Source organism: Nicotiana sylvestris, chromosome 2 (assembly GCF_000393655.2).
Source record: "Nicotiana sylvestris chromosome 2, ASM39365v2, whole genome shotgun sequence".
Lineage (NCBI taxonomy): Eukaryota > Viridiplantae > Streptophyta > Magnoliopsida > Solanales > Solanaceae > Nicotiana > Nicotiana sylvestris.
In genome coordinates this window covers 117,193,722-117,211,896 of record NC_091058.1, presented here as the reverse complement: position 1 = coordinate 117,211,896, position 18,175 = coordinate 117,193,722, and the positions used below count along the sequence as shown (strand labels likewise).

Below are 18,175 nucleotides of genomic sequence, written 5' to 3'. Positions count from 1 at the left end.
TTGCCAGGTGACGACATCAAGGTCAGTAAAAGAAATTTGCGGCCTTCCAATGGACACCCAATCAGTATGCGGCACAAGACTGCATGTTTGCAAAGAAATATATAAGCTTTCATGTGCATACTAGGCTCTAAATCCAACACTTATACCATTTGCCATATCTCACTCTCAGGAATAGGTGGCATAGTTGAAAGGCGATTAATTGCATTAGCCAAATTATTCATCTCACCTCTCAACATATCAGCCATGCCTTCAAGATGATCATGTTTAGATTTTTTATTCCTGCTAGAAGTAGGTACCTCTGAATATGCATTGGATTTACATGCTTCCTGAGTTGATTAATATTGCTCATGTTGTCGATGTTCCTCGATATTTTCCAAAGAGGCAGCATTCATGGAAATTAGTTCATCTACCTCATCAATAGTCAATGAATTATCACTTGATTTTCTCAAATTATTACGAGCACCCCTTTTTGCCATATCTGCTCCAGTCTCAGCTTACTTTCCAGTAGCTCTATCCCTTCCATATAGCTCAATTAACTTATCATAATTTCTAATCAGCTTGTTTCTCCATTCAGCAGCTTCAGGCTTAATCTGCACACAAAAAAAGTACAATATAATAATGCAGAAAATGAGATAAACATTATAAGATGCAAATCAAGAACAAAACTGCTAAAAATAAATGTACTTGTATCAATTGATCTCATACTTCAGATTCAACATTCCACATATTTGTGTTGGAATCCCATGCAAACCCGCTCATCCCATTTTGAAATGTGTCATAACACTCGCTAAATTTTGTTTTAATATTTCTCATTCGGTTGTGAACTCTCTCCTTGGTAAAAACTTTATCTGAAAATTTTGATTGCATCTCTTTCACTATATTGTCAATCGTGTATGCAGTAAAAGTTCCACCAACCTTGTTTCCAAGTGTGTGCTCATGATAGAATGCATCAATTAAGGCATTATCCATAGCATTTGACCAAATACAAACAAAAGTGTTATCTGAAAGATTTGTGTCGCCTGAGGATGTCTTTGACCTTTTCGGCATATTGATAACTACATAATTAAGAGATATTCATAAGACTTAATGAAAAATTTATCAGACATAATATTTGTAAGAGCTATAAAATAAAATAAATGCATAGTATATAATATATTTTATTCAAATAATAGACGAAATTACTTTCAAACAACATCAAATAAATAAACACGAAAACATTTGTTGACTTTTTCTCTCCTAGAAGATTAAACTTGATAATTAGCCCACATGTTAGCTGCTATGCCATCTCTAATCAACTCCCCCCTTCTAAACTCCTCATTACTTTGCCAAGGATTTGGTGGTTCGTCATGCGCATCATTATCATTCACAAGCTCTGCATCAACTTGTGCAAGTAACTCATCATTTGGATATGCACCTCTTAAGTAGTTGTGCAAAATACAACATGCAAAAATAATAAGCTTTTTGGTTTCAACACTATATGACGGTTCAGTTGAACTAGAAATTATAGGAAATCTCTTTTTAAGAACTCCAAAAGCTCCTTCAATAGCATTATGCAAAGATGCGTGTCGCAGATTAAATAATTCACGAGGATTTCGAGGATGGATTTCTTGAATACTCTTTCAAGTGATATTGCTCCCCACGATAAGGCATAATAAGTCCACTTCTCAACATCAATCCAGCATCAATAAGGTAGTATTTTCCTAAAGATAAAAAGTAAAAACTTTAATTATTTATTCATCACCTCTAACTTTCCCTATATAAATATATGAAATATTTACCTTCTGGAAGTTTTAGCAGGTCTTGTCTATTTAACGCTTCTTTCATGATTCTTGAATCAGATGCCGTCCCTTCCCAACCAGCTAACACATATGTGAATTTTAAATCAAATGTGCATGCAACCAATACATTTTGTGTTGGATAATCTTTTCTTCCACGGTATCTGAGTGCTTCACATTGTGAAACTTTAACGCGTATATGTGTTCCATCAATTGCACCAATACAATCCTGACATTATTATAATAAATTATATGCAATCAACCTTGAATTTAGCTAAAAGTTCAATAAATTGTATTTGTGTTCACTAGGGGTGGCAAATGGGCGGGTTGGGCTAAATTTGGGCGGGTCAAGATGGGTTAGGTTAAGAAATGGGTATTTGCCCAACCCAGCCCAAGTGTACTTGGGCTAAGATGGGTTGGGTCAAGATGAGCTAAACAATGGGTCATAGCCCAACCCGCCTAACTTGATCTATGTTTTAGAATCATGCTCATCTTGCATAAAAAAGGCCTTTTTATCTTAAAATGTGTAAGTCGAAAAAAATTTTGGGGGTAGGGGTGGGGGTGGGGCGGGTGGGTGATGCAGAAAAACGAAAAAACAGAAAATAGAAAATTAAAAATAAAAAAAAACGCAATTTTTTTTTGGAAATACAAAAAAATACTTTTTTTGAGGGGGAGGGGTGTTGCGGGGGTGGGGGGTGCAAAAAATAATAGAAAATTAAAAATACAAAAAGATAAAGTAAAAAGAATTTTTGTAAGGGGGAGGGTTGCAGAAAATTGAAAATAAAAAAAAGTAAAAAAAAAAATTTTTAGGGGAGGGGAGTTTTGCGGGGGGGGGGGGGGGGGGAGGTGGAGATACAAAAAAATACAAAAAAAAACGTAATTTTTTTTTTGAAATACGGTTGGCGGGATTGGTGGTGCAGAAAAAAAAAGTAAATTTTTTTTTTGAGGGGAGAGGGGTTTTGCGGGAGGGGGAGAGGGTAGGGTGGGTTGATGGTGCAGAAAAACTAAAGAACATAAAATTTAAAATACAAAAAAAAAAAGAAGTAAAATATGGGCAACTAGATAAATTTCTATACAAGTTAGGTTGAGATATCTTTTGTTTTGGGTGAGTTTCATAGATTGTATCTGGGCTGCTTAATGAGTTAGAATGAATTATAAAATATAATAGGTTAACTTGGGCTCAATCCAAATTAACCCATGAGTTAAAATGTTTGTAACTCAACCCATTAATCTTTGAGCGGGTTGGACAGGTTAGATGGGTTTGGGCTCAAATTGCCACCGCTAGTGTTCACCTTAAAATATGGGTAGAATCTTGGGCTGCTGGCAATTTCATAAGGAACTTGAGAGCCATCAGGTTGTTTAATAAATTTTTCATATAACTCCAGATCGCTCGCAAGACAATATGAAAATGACGACTAACCGACTCCCCAGATCGTCGAAAGATAAAAGTTAACTCGCGATTCGTCGTATTATGTGCTAACAGGTAAAGTGTTTTTGCAACTTGCTCTTCAACTATAGTTTGAAATGCTGGTCTAAGATCACCCTCTCTAACTAACATCTCACATAGATCAGTAAAAGTTAAAGGGGTCATTCTTATAATATTAAGACAAAGTTCAGTTGAGAATAAATGACTCAATAATTCATGTCTAACTTGTTCACTTTCCAGTCGTATATCATGTGTGATTGTACGTCGGTCATTTTCAATCTCACGTACATAAGTCCAAAACAAAATAGCCACTAAGCAAGCAACATATGTAGCTAAAGAAGGAGAATTCAGATACATACTAATAGGATTGTACAAAAAAGAGAATTCTAGTCAAATATTTCATCACATTACCTTAAATTAATTAAGTAAACAACAAAATATATAAGCAAATTTATTTATTACAACAGAAGCCACACATAATTCACGTGAATACACAAGAAAAGAGATGAAAAAAATAATCTTAAATTTCTAAAAAGATTCAACAAAGTGAATCAAAATCAGCATGTCTCTGGTTCCCTGCCCCCAAATTTTCCATTAAACTAAAATTAAAAGCCAAAAGTATTCGGCTAAAACCAACCGTAAATGGTACATAATAAAAATGAGCAAAATACACATGACACACAATAGCAAAAGTGGAATTAGTTAAAAGAGATGACTAGTTGCACGGCAAAAAACTAGTCTTTTTGCTGAAAACTAAAAGAGATGAAAACTAATCCTGGGCAACAACAGGAAGAAAAGAGATGAAAATTAAACTGTAAAAATTTTGTTGGAAAGAGACGATACGTCGTTGACTAGTTGCACGGCAGAAAGAAGATGGAGACAAAGTACTTATTAGTTTGGTGAATATAATATAATATAATATAAATAATAGGGAAAATGGTAAAATTGAAATATAGAATAATAAGTGTGAGCATAATTGGAAAGGAAAATACGGAACAATCCCACCACACCGATTTGGTTGTTTCATAAAATGGGGTTTTTCATTGTTCCAAAATAATGGATTTATCAATACGATACAATCAATTTATATTAACAATCAAAACAAACATTGTATCTGGGGTAACAATATAATACAATACAACCGAAAACAACCATCCAAACAACGCGATAGTCAATAAGCTCCATGCCTTTCAAAGTTGCCAGGTCTAGAGCTTTATGTACATCTTGTGTATATATGTATATATGTATATATATATATATATATATATATATGTTATTATGAGTAGGTTGGGAAGCCAACAGCCAGGGCCTATGTCAAATTACCCAATTCATTTCGCGTTATATATTTCTATTTAGATCCCTATCTTTTGTACTTGTCTAAAATAAATGTTTTGATAAAGAACGATCTTATTCTACTTGCCTAAAATTATTAGTAATCTATAGCTTCTTTACAATAGTGATTATTAGGAAAATATTTAATTAACTTCTGGAATCAAAAGCTTGCCCAAAACAAAAACATTTGAAATAATTATAGTTTTTTTTACATGAGTGAACTACAGTGAAAAAGGAGGGTTTTTTATTTTAAAAAAATCTAAAATCACACGACATTTTACCAAAAGTGCTTTTTGCCTAAAAGAAAAGCTTATTTTGAAGAATCACATTTTTGGAAAAAACAATTTGCAAAATATTTAAAACATTCTGTACAAACAAACGTGTGACTTAATGATCACCTAGCATCTGAAGCAAGATTTTTATCTTCGCTGTAAGTCTCAAAAATTCAGAAAAATATAAGGTAAAGCATAAATCAAACTTTAAAAGCTTCTTCTCAATTAATCTGACATTGAAAACAAAATTAATATATGAGACTAAATCATAACATTAACTCAAAGTAGAAATAACCAAAAACAAAAACAAAAGGCAATACTAAGAAAAGTAATGAGGAAGAAGTAGCAGGTGGGGAGTTCCTCTCAGACAAATGCCTCGTATTGTCCTCACGATTTAAATTGAATGGATTTCAATCAGACTCGTCATCTGTTTTGTTCATCACTGAGGAACTACTCCACCCCACCACCTTCTCAATTCAAAAAAGAACAAAGAAAATTTGGATGTTCAAAAGATAAAAACCCATTCCCTACTGATATGTGTGTGCGCGGGGGCGCTCTAATAAACATTGCTTACCTCCTTCACAGCAAGATTATGGCAAGCTTAGATTGAAGCAGTTGTACTTATAGGCGTCAGTAGGTTAGGGTTTGGCTTTAGGGTTTTTGCAACCGAGAAGAGCTGCCTAAATTGACAAAAGATTTGAGGAAATACACTGGGCCGGATTGCGTAGCCCGACTTACCACTACTGGGCTTCTTTGTTGCTCTGGACCAATTTAAGCACTTAAATCATGAAAGTGTTATAAAATAAAGACCGTAAAGTAAATAAACTGAAGATAAATATAGAAAGAGATATTGATATTATTCAACTAACTGATATACATAATGAACTGAATTTTTTTCTATTTATAGAAGAAAGGAAGCAGCTGCTAGGCTTTTCAGGAAGCAGCTGCAAGGCTTTTCAGGAAGCAGCTGCGAGCCTTTTCTTGAGCTGCTTGTAAGCTGTCTGCATGAGCTGCTTGCAACCTATCTGTTTAATAAAAAGCTGCTGCAAATCATTTCATTGAGTTGCTTGCAACCTGCCTGCATCAACTGCTTGTACATAAACTTCAATGGAGTATTAAATGGATAATCTTCTTCAGGAAGATTATCTATAATGGAGTATTAAATGAACATTCATAATATAATTATTTTCATAACACTCCCCTTGGATGTTCATTAAAAGATATTGTGCCTTGTTAAAACCTTACTAGGAAAAATTCAGTGGGAAAATCTTAGTGAAGGAAAAAGAGTACACATATTTAGTAATACGTATTTCTAGCTGCCTCATTAAAAATCTTACAAGAAAAATCCCATGGGAAAAAACCTTAGTAAGGGAAAAAGAGTGCAACGCGTATTTCACTCCCCCCGATGAAAACCTTGTTTCAAATATTTGAATCTCTGTATTCCAATCTTGTATACCATCTTCTCAAAAGTTGAAGTTGGCAAAAATTTAGTAAACAAATCTGCGGGATTGTCACTTGAACGAATTTGTTGCACATCAATGTCACCATTTTTTTGAAGATCATGTGTGTAGAATAACTTTGATGAAATGTGCTTCGTTCTATCTGCTTTTATAAATCCTCCCTTCAATTAGGCTATGCATACATCATTGTCTTTGTATAAAATTGTGGATCTTTTATCACATTCCAAACCACATTTTTCTCGAATGAAATGAATCACTGATCTCAACTATACGCATTCCCTACTTGCTTCATGTATAGCTATTATCTCAATATGATTTGAAGAAGTAGCAACAATAAATTGCTTTGTGGAGCGCCATGATATGATAGTACCTCCACATGTAAACACGTACCCAGTTTGAGATCGAGATTTATGGGGATCAGATAAATAACTTGCATCTGCATAACCAACAAGATCTGCACTACTTTTGTTAGCATAAAAAAACTCATATCAAAAGTTCCCTTTAAATATCACAATATATGCTTAATCTCATTCCTATGTCTCCATGTAAGAGAAGAGCTATATCTTGCTAGTAAATTAACAGAAAATGCTATGTCGGGCCTTGTAGCATTAGCAAGATACATAACTGCATCAATTGCACTGAGATAGGGTGTTTCAGGACCAACGAGTTCCTTATCCTCTTCTGGAGGTCAGAACGGGTCCTTATTCACTTCAAATGATCGGACAATCATTGGCGTACTCAATGTGTGACGACCCAGCCGATCGTCTTAATAATTTATGCACCGGTCCCCTATTAACTGTCTTCCCCATATTCTTTTCTGCTATTTTAATTTGCCGGGATGTTTGATTTTGAATTTCGGAGAGTTTTGGGACACTTAGTCCCTAAATGATAACTTAAGTGTTGGAAAGTTGACCGTAGTCGGAACAATGTGAAGACGACCTCAGAATGAAATTCTGATGGTTCCGTTAGCTCCGTTGAGTGATTTCGGGCTTAGGGGCGTGATTGAAATGTATTTTGGAGGTCCGTAGCTAATTTAAGCTTGAAATGCCGAAAGGTGGGATTTTGAAGTTTCCGGTTCGATAGTGATATTTTGATCCGAGGCTCGGAATGGAATTTAGGAAGTTGGAGTAGCTCCATAGTGTTGAATGTGACGTGTGTGCAAAATTTCAGGTCATTCAGATGAGGCTTGATAGACTTTTTGATCGAAAGCATATTTTTAGAGTTTTGGAGTTCTTAGGCTTGAATCTATGGTTGATTCGTCGTTTCGATATTGTTTTAGGTATTTTATTGAAATTTGTTTGAGCAGCTTCAGCTGCTGGTTTTCTGTAATAACCACACCTGCGGTTGGGTCCCGCAGGTGCGTAGCGCATAAGCGGCATCGCCATCGCCGTCACCATCGCAGAAGCGAAAAAGGGAGAAGCCAGCATGGATCGCAGAAGCAGCCCCGCATCTACATAAGGTTAACTGCAGGTGCGGAAGCTGGGCTTTAAGTAGAATGTCGCAGATCCGCCCATGTCCTCGTAGAAGCGGGACTGCAGATGCGGTCCCAGAGCCACAGAAGCGGATTAACTGGGTAGAAACATATAAATACTTGCCTTCGCGAAATTTAGCTATTTTTCACCTCTTTTCAAGCGGGAAGAAGTTTGGGAAGCATTTTTCAAGAGGGATTTTCAGAGGATTTCATTGGGGTAAGGTCTTTGGTCGCTAAACTCGTTATTGGAAGGATTTTTATCAATCTAAGAATGAAAAATAAGAAAAATCAGTGGTAAATTGGGGGGTTAGGGCTTGACTAATTAGAGACCTTTGAGTGATGATGTGAGGGACTATTTGAGGTCCGATTTTGGTATGACTAAACTCGTGAGAGTGTGAGAATTCTGAAAATGTAAATTTTACCCAATTCCGAGATGTGGGCCCGAGGGGAGTTTTGGTCATTTTACCTAATTTTGCGTATTAGCTTAAAATTTCTTTGTAGAATCCGTTACTTGAAGTGTTATTTACATTATGAAATTGAATTGAATAGATTTGGGCCATTTGGAGTCGAGTACTCGTGGCAAGAGCGTGGTTTCGGATTGATTTGAGCTGGTTCGAGGTAAGTGGCTTGCCTAACCTTGTGTGGGGGGGGGCTTCCCTTAGGATTTGGTATATTTGATAATTGAAATGTCTTGTACATGAGGTGACGAGTGCGTACTTGTGCTAATTGTTGAAAATCCGATTTTCTTTAGGTAATTTCAATTGTGCTCCTTCTTTTCCTGTTTTATACTACTTGCAACTTAAGTTTGTTGTTAGTTTAGAAAAAGCATGTTTAATTGACTTAATTGTTTATTTGATTAAACTGCCTTAATTGCATTATGTGAAGTATGTAGGTTAGAATTACCTGTTCTATTTGGTATGAAATTGAGATTAATTGAGTATTCCTTGTGTTGTTGCTGTGTGTTTTACTTTGGGACTACGAGACGATATCCCGGGAGATTCCCTTGCACGTATTTATGATTTGAACTGAGGTGCGGTATACCGAGATATCCCTAGCACGTATATTGAGGATACCAAGAGATCCTCGGGATACCAAGAGATCCTTAGCATATATTGAGAATGCCGACAGATCCTCGGGATACCAAGAGATCCCTAGCATATATTGAGGATACCGAGAGATCCTCGGGATACCAAGAGATCCCTGACATATATATATATATTGAGGGTAATAAGAGATCCTTGGGATACTGAGAGATCCCCTGTTATCATCCTTGTTCAGAGTGGTATTTCCTTGTGATTGTCTTTATCTCTGTTCCAGTTATTGTATTCCTTATTGTCCTATATTAAATTATTACTATCAGTTTTCAATTGTACTTCTTATCTTATTCTGTCATCTCTTATATTTATTTAATCTCAGTAGGGCCCTGACCTTCCTCGTCACTACCCGACCGAGGTTAGGCTTGGCACTTACTGAGTACCGTTGTGGTGTACTCATGCCCTTTCTGTGCATGCTTTTCATGTGCAGATCCAGGTACTTCGACTCAGTCCTATCACCCTTGAGGCGAGGAGACTGCTCTAGAGACTTCGGGGTATATCTGCCGCGTCCGTAGACCGAGGAGTCCCTTTTCACTCTATCTTGTAGTGATAGCCCTTCTATCTTTTCTGTTGATATAGACATTCTGGAGTTAGAGCATTTTTATTATATTCGTAGCTTGTGATTCATGGGTTTCTGGGTTTTGGGAAAAAAACTGTATTAGTTTATGAGAGTTGGTACTATGTATGCCGAGTGGCACTTTCAAATGCTATTTTATTACACTATTTTTGTTTTAAATTATTTTCTTTTCTTCCGTAAATTTGGTTTATCTTCCGCATTTTAGGCTTACCTAGTCGTAGAGACTAGGTGCCGTCACAATGGTTCACGGAGGGCGAATCGGGGTCGTGACACAATGGGTGCGCTTTTTCCATATAAAAGCATTTTAAGACCCTTTTTGTATAGGCAGATTGATGGATAAAGATCCCATCTGCTACATGTTCAATTTGCAGACCAAGACAAAGTTTTGTCTTTCCAAGATCTTTCATCTCAAATTTTTTCGTAAGATATTCAATTGCCTTTTGGAGCTCTTCTGGAGTTCCAACAAGATTTATGTCATCAACATAAACAACAAGTATGATAAATTCTGATATTATTTTCTTTATAAAAATACATGGACAAATAACATCATTTATGCAATCTTCTTTCAGTAAATATTCACTAAGACGATTATACCACATGCACCCAGATTACTTTAAATGGTACAAAGACCTTTGTAATATGATCGAGTACATTTCTCGAGACTTTGAACTATATGCTTCAGGCATTTTAAATCTTTCAGGGATCTTTATAGAGATTTAATCAAATGAGTCATATAGGTTATGACTTGCATTTAAATGACATGACATCTTCAGGTGTCTGGACTACAGGTCCGATCCTCACAATCTTTTACAATATTGTGCACTATATTGTATCAAATATATCGTCGACGATCATTTGTATCGGTTCCTAAGCGACATAACTTGTTGAGATCTCATCACTTTCTTTATTTTCAGGTACCTGAACTTCTTCTGGAGTATCATGAAATGTTATGTCGGGGGTTTTTTCTAGAGCTCATTTCCTCCTCATTATGATCATTTTGATCATTAGCTCCTATCATTTTTCAAGGATTGTTACCTTTGGAACCGATTGGTCTACCACGCTTCATGCGTACAGTAAACTCTATCCTTCAGGAACTTTAATTTTAATAGGAGCATTTGTAGCTGAAATATGATATTTAATTTTGGATCAGCAAATGCTTCTGGCATTTGACTTGAATTATCTTCTTAGTGAGGATCATATTAATGATAATTCGATTCATATAACATATTTTTAGCTGTTTATTCCATCCCCCAAATGTTAGGAAAACTAACATATATCCCCAATCTTTTTTAGGAAACATATCTTTGTGTATTGTGGTAGAGAAATTAATCTTATACCACATATACAAAGATAGTAAAAATATTTAGTTTCTGATCTTAAACCAATTGTGAGGGAATGACTTATCATATATTGTTGGTCTGACGTATACAAGTGCTACTATATGCAATTTAGAAAATCTTAGACCAATACATGAAGCTTTGTTCTAATAAACAATGGTTTAGCTATTAATAGGAGGTATTCAATGCTAAACCATCTTGGATATAATCCAGCATTATTGTCACAACCCGAGTTCTCCTCCGTGAACTGTCATGACGGCACCTAGTTTCTACGACTAGGTAAGCCTAATAATTTACGGAAAAAGAAATCTAAAAGTACAACTAGCCATTTAACAGGTAAATATAGATAAAGTGTTTAAAATGCCGCTCGGCATACACAATAATAATACTCTCGACCAACAACAACACTCCCAAAACCCGAAATCTCATGAATAAAAAACTAGAGAAAATATATAGCGTTCTAACTCTAGAAGTCTAAACAAAAGTAATTACAGAAGGTTTATAGCTAAAAGGGAGAATAGAGAGGGACTTCTCGGTCTGCGGACGTGGCAGATATACCTCGAAGTCTTTGTAATCGCCTCGCCTCACTGATAGTATGGTTGAGAAAAAGAACCTGGATCTGCACACGAAAAATATGTGAAGGAAAGGGCGTGGTACACCACAACGGTACCCAGTAAGTGCCAACCCTAACCTCGATCGAGTAGTGACGAGATCAGGTCAGACCTCTACTGGTTATATATATATATATATATATATATATATATATATATATATATATATATATAACAAGAAAGAAAAATAATGTGAAATGAGATAGTATAATTAAATGCTAAAAGTTAAAGGATGAATTCACGGAAAGAAATAACTCAATACACATAGATAACAATAGGGGATCTCCCAGGATATCGTCCCGTAGTCCCAAACGTAAATGAGTAGGGGGATCTCCCGGAATAGCGATATGTAGTCCCAAAGTAAATATCTAGTACAGGGGGATCTCCCGGGATATCATCCCATAGTCCCAATTATAAATGTGCAGGGGGATCTCGCAGAATACTGATCCGTAGTCCCAAAGTAAACACACAACAGTCTCAAGAAAGAATCCTACAATTCTATTCAAGTTTATATCAGGAAAAGCAGTAAATTTCTACTCTAAACATGCTACACAAAATCCAAATAAGCACTTAAAGCAGGTAAGACAGTTAATTCACATAAGCATGCTTTCCTAAGCTAAACAGGAGGTTTCACGTAGTAATATTGCTCAATTAAAGGAAAACATAGACATTTACTTAATGAAAATGGGGTTTTTCAATAATTAGCACATGTACGCACTCGTCACCTCACGTACACAACATTCATATAACAACAGTACCAAAATCCTAAGGGGAGTTCCCCCCACAAGGTTAGGCAAGCCACTTACCTCGAACCAACTCAAAATCAATCCTATATCACACTCTTGCCACGAGTATCCAATTCCAGGTGGCCCAAATCTAATCAAATTAATATCACAACGTAAATACAACTACAAACAACTAATTTAGGTAATGAATTCGAAGCTAAGGCAAGAAAATAAAAAAAAGCGCCCAAAAATCCTCCCGGGCCCACATCTCAGAATCGGGTAAAAGTTACAAATTATGAACACTCATTCACTCACGAGTCTAATCATACCAATTTCACTCAAATCCGATACCAAAATCTCGACCAAAATACCAAAATTAGGTTTAAGAACTTTTCTTAATTTTTCATAATTTTCACCCCAAATCCGAAATTAGATGATGAATTCATGTTTAGATTAATGGGATATAATAAAAAAGGAGTTAGGAATCATTACCCACAAAATTCCTCCGAAAATCTGTCCAAATTTCGCCTCCTACCGAGCTCTCAATCCAATTTTTGAGTTATGAACTCAAACCCTCATTTTGAACTTTAAATTCTACCCAGATACGACCTTAATCGTGATCGCGGAAATTCCCTCGCGATCGCGAAGAACAACTTCACTGGCCTCCAGATTTGTACTACGCGAAGGCGTAGCTCCCCATGCGAATGTGATGCCTACACTGCTCAGACTACGCGATCGCGGTTGACCTCACGCAATCGAGAAGAGAACCTCTCCGCTCCACTGCAGCCTCACTTCTTCTTCGCGAACACGGCTTAGCCCATGCATTCGCGATTCACCCCTTCTACCACTACTATGCGTTCGCATACCGCTTCCCACGAACGCAATGAGCAAAACTCCGTCCGCCTCAGCTAACCCTACGCGATTGCGATGAAGGATTGTCTGCAACAGAACTACCAGCAATTCTGCTAACTTCTTTAGTCCAAATATAATCCGTTTAGCATCCGAAACACACCCGAGGCCCTCGGGACCTCAACTAAACATACCAATCAATCCTGAAACACCATACTAAATTAGTCGAACCCTCAAATCATATCAAACAATGCGAATCACCCTCCAATCCAAGCCTAATGAACTTGAAATCTAAAGAATTCTACAATCGATGTCGAAACCAACCAAACCATGTCCGATTGACCCCAAATTTTGCACATAAGTCACATTCAACACTATGGAACTATTCCAACTTTTGGAATTGGATTCCGACCCTGATATCAAAATCTCACTATCAATTCGGAAACTTCAAAAATTCAACTTTCGGCATTTCAAGCCTAAATAAGCTACGGACCTCCAAAACAGAATCCGAACATGCCCCTAAACCCGAAGTCACCTAACGGAGCTAACAAAAATTCATTCCGAGGTCGTCTTCACATCGTTCCGACTACGGTCCAAATTCTAAAGCTTAAACTCTCATTTGGGGACTAAGTATCCCAAAACACGCTGAAACTCAAAATGAATCTTCCCGGGAAATCACAATAGCAGAAATAAACACGGGGAAAGTAGTTAATAGGGGATCAAGGCGTAAATTCACAAAACGACTGGCCGGGTTGTTAGATCCTCCCCCTCTTAAAACATTTGTTCGTCCTCGAATGAGCATAGAGACGTAACTAAAGTGGTGAAAAGATGAGGATAACGGTTGCGCATATCCTGATCGATCTCTCAAGTCGCCTCCTCGACCGGCTGACCCCTCCACTAAACCTTTACTGATGCAATACTCTTTAATCTCTGCTTTCGAACCTGCCTGTCCAATATAGCCACTGGCTCCTCAACGTAAGATAAATCCTTGTCCAACTGGACTGAACTGAAATCCAACACGTGCGACGGATCATCGTGATACCTCCGGAGCATCGAAACAAGAAATACCGGATGAACTCATGCCAACCTGGGAGGTAAGGTAAGAACATAAGCAACCTCTCCAATACGTCGCAACACATCAAAGGGTCCAATAAACCTGGGACTCAATTTCCCCTTCTTCCCAAATCTCATAACGCCCTTCATAGGCGAAACCCGAAGCAAGACCCACTCTCCAACCATATAGGAAAGATCACAAACCTTCCGGTCCACATAACTCTTCTGTCTAGATAGGGCTGTCCGAAGTCTATCCTGAATCACCTTAACTTTCTCCAAGGCGTCATGAACCAAGTTTGTGCCTAATAATCTGGCCTCGCCCGACTCGAACGTACCCATCGGGGACCTACACCGCCTACCATACAGAGCTTTATACGGTGCCAACTGTTATTGTAGGCAAATTCCACCAGTGGCAAAAACTGATCCCAAGAACTTCCAAACTCCATCACACACGCACAGAGCATATCCTTAAGAATCTGAATAGTGCGCTCAGATTGTCCATCTGTCTGGGGTGAAATGTTGTGCTCAACTCCACTCGATGCCCAACTCATGATGTACGACCTTCCAGAACAGTGATGTGAACTGAGTACCTCTATCTGAAATGATGAAAAACTGGAATACCATGCAAACGAATAATCTCCCGAATATAAATCTCTACCAACCGTTCCAAAGAGTAGATGGTGCACACAGGAATGAAGTGCACGGACTTGGTCAGCCGATTCACAATTACCCAAATGGCATCGAACTTCCTCAAAGTCCGTGGGAGTCCAACTACGAAGTCCATGGTGATCCGCTCCCACTTCCACTCCAGAATCTCTATCTGCTGAAACAAGCCACCCGGTCTCTGGTGCTCATACTTTACCTACTAACAATTGAGGCACCGAGCTACAAACCCAACTATATCTTTTTTCATACACCTCCACCAATAGTGCTTCCTCAAATCCTGGTACATCTTCGCGGTACCTAGATGGATGGAATACCGCGAACTGTGGGCCTCCTCTAGAATTAACTCCCGAAGCCCATAAACATTAGGTACACATACCCGACCCTGCATCATTAATACCCCGTCATCACCAATGGTCACATCTCTGGCATCACCATGCAAAACCTTGTCCTTGAGGACAAGCAAATGTGGGTCGTCATACTGACGCTCTCTGATATGATCAAACAAGGAAGACCGAGAAACCACATAAGCTAGGACCCGACTGGGCTCTGAAATATCCAACCCTATAAGCTGGCTGGCAAGGGCTTAAACATCCATCGCTATGGGCCTCTCTGCTGATAGTAGATAAGCTAAACTCTCCAAACTCTCTGCCCAGTGACTCAAAGCATCGGCCACCATAGTGGCCTTTCCCGGATGGTATAATTTAGTGATGTCATAATCCTTTAGCAGCTCTAACCACCTCCTCCAACTCAAATTAAGGTCCTTCTGCTTGAACAAATGCTGTAAACTTCAGTTATCAGTGTAGATCTCACAAGGAACACCGTACAAATAATGACTCCAGACCTTCAAGGCATGGACAATAGCAGTTAACTTGAGATCATGGACAGGATAATTCTTCTCATGTACTTTTAGCTATCGGGACGTGTAGGCAACACCCTACCATCCTACATTAATACCGCCCCAAGGCCAATCCTCGAGGCATCACAATAGACAGTATAGGACCCCGAACCTGTAGGCAATATCAATATTAGGGTTGTAGTTAAAGCTGTATTGAGCTTCTGAAATCTCTCCTCACACTCTTCCATCCACATGAACGGAGCACCCTTCTGGGTCAGCCTGGTCATAGGTGCTACAATAGATGAAAATTCCTCAACAAATCGACGGTAATAACCCGCCAAGCCAAGAAAACTATGAATCTCTGTATCTGAGGATGGTTTGGGCCAACTCTACACTGCTTCCACCTTCTTCGGATCCACCTTGATCCCTTCACTCGATGCCACATGACCCAAGAATGTCATGGAAACCAACCAGAACTCACATTTCGAGAACTTCGCATATAATTTCTTTTCTCTCAAAGTCTGGAGCACTGTCCTCAAATGCTGCTCGTGATCTTCCCGACTCTGGGAGTATACCAGAATGTCATCAATAAAGACAATGACGAACGTGTCAAGATATGGTCGGAATACACTATGCATCAAATGCATAAATGCTGCTGGGGGTCAGCCCAAATGACATAACAAGGAACTCGTAATGACCATACCGAGTCCTTAAAGCAGTCTTCGGGATATCTGGATCCCGAATCTTCAATTGATGATAACCTGAACGCAAGTCAATCTTAGAAAATACTCGAGCACCTTGTAACTGATTAAACAGGTCATCAATATGAGGCAAAAGATACCGGTTCTTCACTGTAACATTGTTCAACTGGCAATAATCGATGCACATACGCACAGAACCATTATTTTTCTTCACAAACAAGATAAGAGCACCCCAAGGTGATACACTGGGCCGAATAAAGCCCTTATCAAGCAATTCCTGCAACTGTTCCTTCAACCTTTTCAAATCAGGAGGAGCCATACGATAAGAAGGAATAGAAATGGGCACAGTGCCAGGCAAAAAATCAATGCCGAAATCAATATCTTTGTCGGGTGGCATACCCGAAAAATCAGCTGGAAACACATCAGGAAAATCCCTCACTACTAGGACTGAATCAACCGTAGGGGTATCAATACTAACATCTCTCACATAAGCTAGATACGTGTCACACCACTTCTCAACAATTCACTGAGCTTTAAGAAATAAGATAAATCTACTGGGAGTGTGATCTAAAGTACCCCTCCACTTTACTCGCGGTACACCTGGCATAGCCAACGTCACGGTTTTGGCATGACAATCAAGAATAGCATAATGGGGAGACAACCAGTCCATACCCAAAATAACATTAAAATCGACCATGCTGAGCAATAATAAATTGGCTCTGGTCTCAAAACCACTAAGAGCAATCAAACACGACCGATAAACGTGATCCACAATAAGAGAATATCCCACAGGAGTAGAAACATAAACATGAGAACTCAAGGAATCCCGAGATACGCCCAAATGCAAGGTAAAATAAGAGGACACATAAGAATAAGTGGAGCCTGGAACGAATAGAACCAATACATCCCTATGACAAACCGAAACAATACATGTGATGACAGAATCGGAGGCAACAGCCTCAGTGCGGGCAGGAAGGATATAGTATCTGGACTGACCTCCCCCTTTAGGATGACCCCTACCATCTTGACCTCCACCTCGGGCTAGCTGAGCAAGTGGGGTGGCAGCTGGTGCTGAAATCATAGCTTGAAGACCTGGTAGAGCATGCTGTGGCTGAGAAGGCTGTAGAAGTACACTCCTCCTAAGTCTAGGGCAATTCTCACCATATGGAGGGTGCCACCACACTCAAAACAAGCTCTGGGAGGGCGTGGTGACTATGACGGGCTCGGGGCAGGTCTGCTGGATTGACCACTGAAAGCACCCCGTGTAGGAGGCACACTAGATACTGGAGGTGCATAATAAGGCTCCTGAGGTCTAGGAGGAACTGGAATACTACTGGCTACTGGAAGAGCTGAATGAACGGGGCAACTTATATAACCCCTACCATGACGAACTGTAGTTGGAGCACAGGCATCAGATTAGTGGCCTGACTCTCGAGACCTCTTAGCCTCTCTCTCCTCTCTATCCCGAGCAAGCATGTCCTCCACTCTCCTAGCAATACTCACCACCTACTGATAAGTAACATCCATCTCCAACTCCCGGACCATGCTAGACCTGATGCTGGGAATGAGTCCCTTAATAAACCGGCGAACTCTCTCACGAACTGTAGAAACCAAGGCCGGTGCATGTCTAGCCAAGTTGGTGAAATGGACAGCATACTCCGAAACAGTCATAGTATCCTGGCGCAAATGCTCAAACTCTGCGTGCATGCGTCCCTGAGGCTCTGAGGAACAAACTCCCTTAAGAACATATCTGAAAACTGGGTCCATGTAAGGGAAGCTGCCTCAGCTGGACTGTCCAACTCAAAAGTACGCCATCGCTGATAGGCCGCTCCTCAAATCTGGAAGGCAGTGAAAAAAACCCCACTCGATCCCGATATACCCATAGTATGGAGGATATGGTAGCACTCCTCCAGAAATCCCAGAGCATCATCTGATACTAGACCACTGAAAGTAGGAGGATTGTACTTCTTGAACCTCTCAAGCCTCCGCTG

General features: G+C 39.0%; 1 protein-coding gene and 1 non-coding gene across 2 annotated transcripts; both read right to left on the bottom strand.

The window, feature by feature from the left end:
- Positions 1 to 494: 494 nt before the first annotated feature.
- On the bottom strand, positions 495 to 3,366 carry LOC138885463 (uncharacterized). Its single transcript, XM_070166414.1, has 6 exons — positions 3,196 to 3,366; positions 1,779 to 2,004; positions 1,616 to 1,700; positions 1,322 to 1,494; positions 706 to 1,055; positions 495 to 590 (listed from the first exon to the last, which is right to left on the bottom strand). The coding sequence occupies exons 1-6, from the start codon at positions 3,364 to 3,366 to the stop codon at positions 495 to 497; spliced, it is 1,101 nt and encodes a 366-aa protein (XP_070022515.1).
- Positions 3,367 to 5,163: 1,797 nt separating this feature from the next.
- Positions 5,164 to 5,253, bottom strand: LOC138886664 (small nucleolar RNA SNOR75). Its single transcript, XR_011405712.1, has one exon. It is a non-coding gene; the product is annotated as a small nucleolar RNA SNOR75 (small nucleolar RNA).
- Positions 5,254 to 18,175: the final 12,922 nt, after the last annotated feature.

Excerpts from the sequence above, each read along its gene's own strand:
- LOC138885463 (XM_070166414.1), bottom strand. The coding sequence starts at position 3,366 with ATGACCCCTTTAACTTTTACTGATCTATGTGAGATGTTAGTTAGAGAG. Across the intron at positions 2,005-3,195 it reads TTCGACGATCTGGGGAGTCG|GATTGTATTGGTGCAATTGA; the intron begins GTTAGTCGTCAT and ends TAATAATGTCAG. Across the intron at positions 1,495-1,615 it reads GAGCAATATCACTTGAAAGA|TTCAACTGAACCGTCATATA; the intron begins GTATTCAAGAAA and ends TATAATTTCTAG.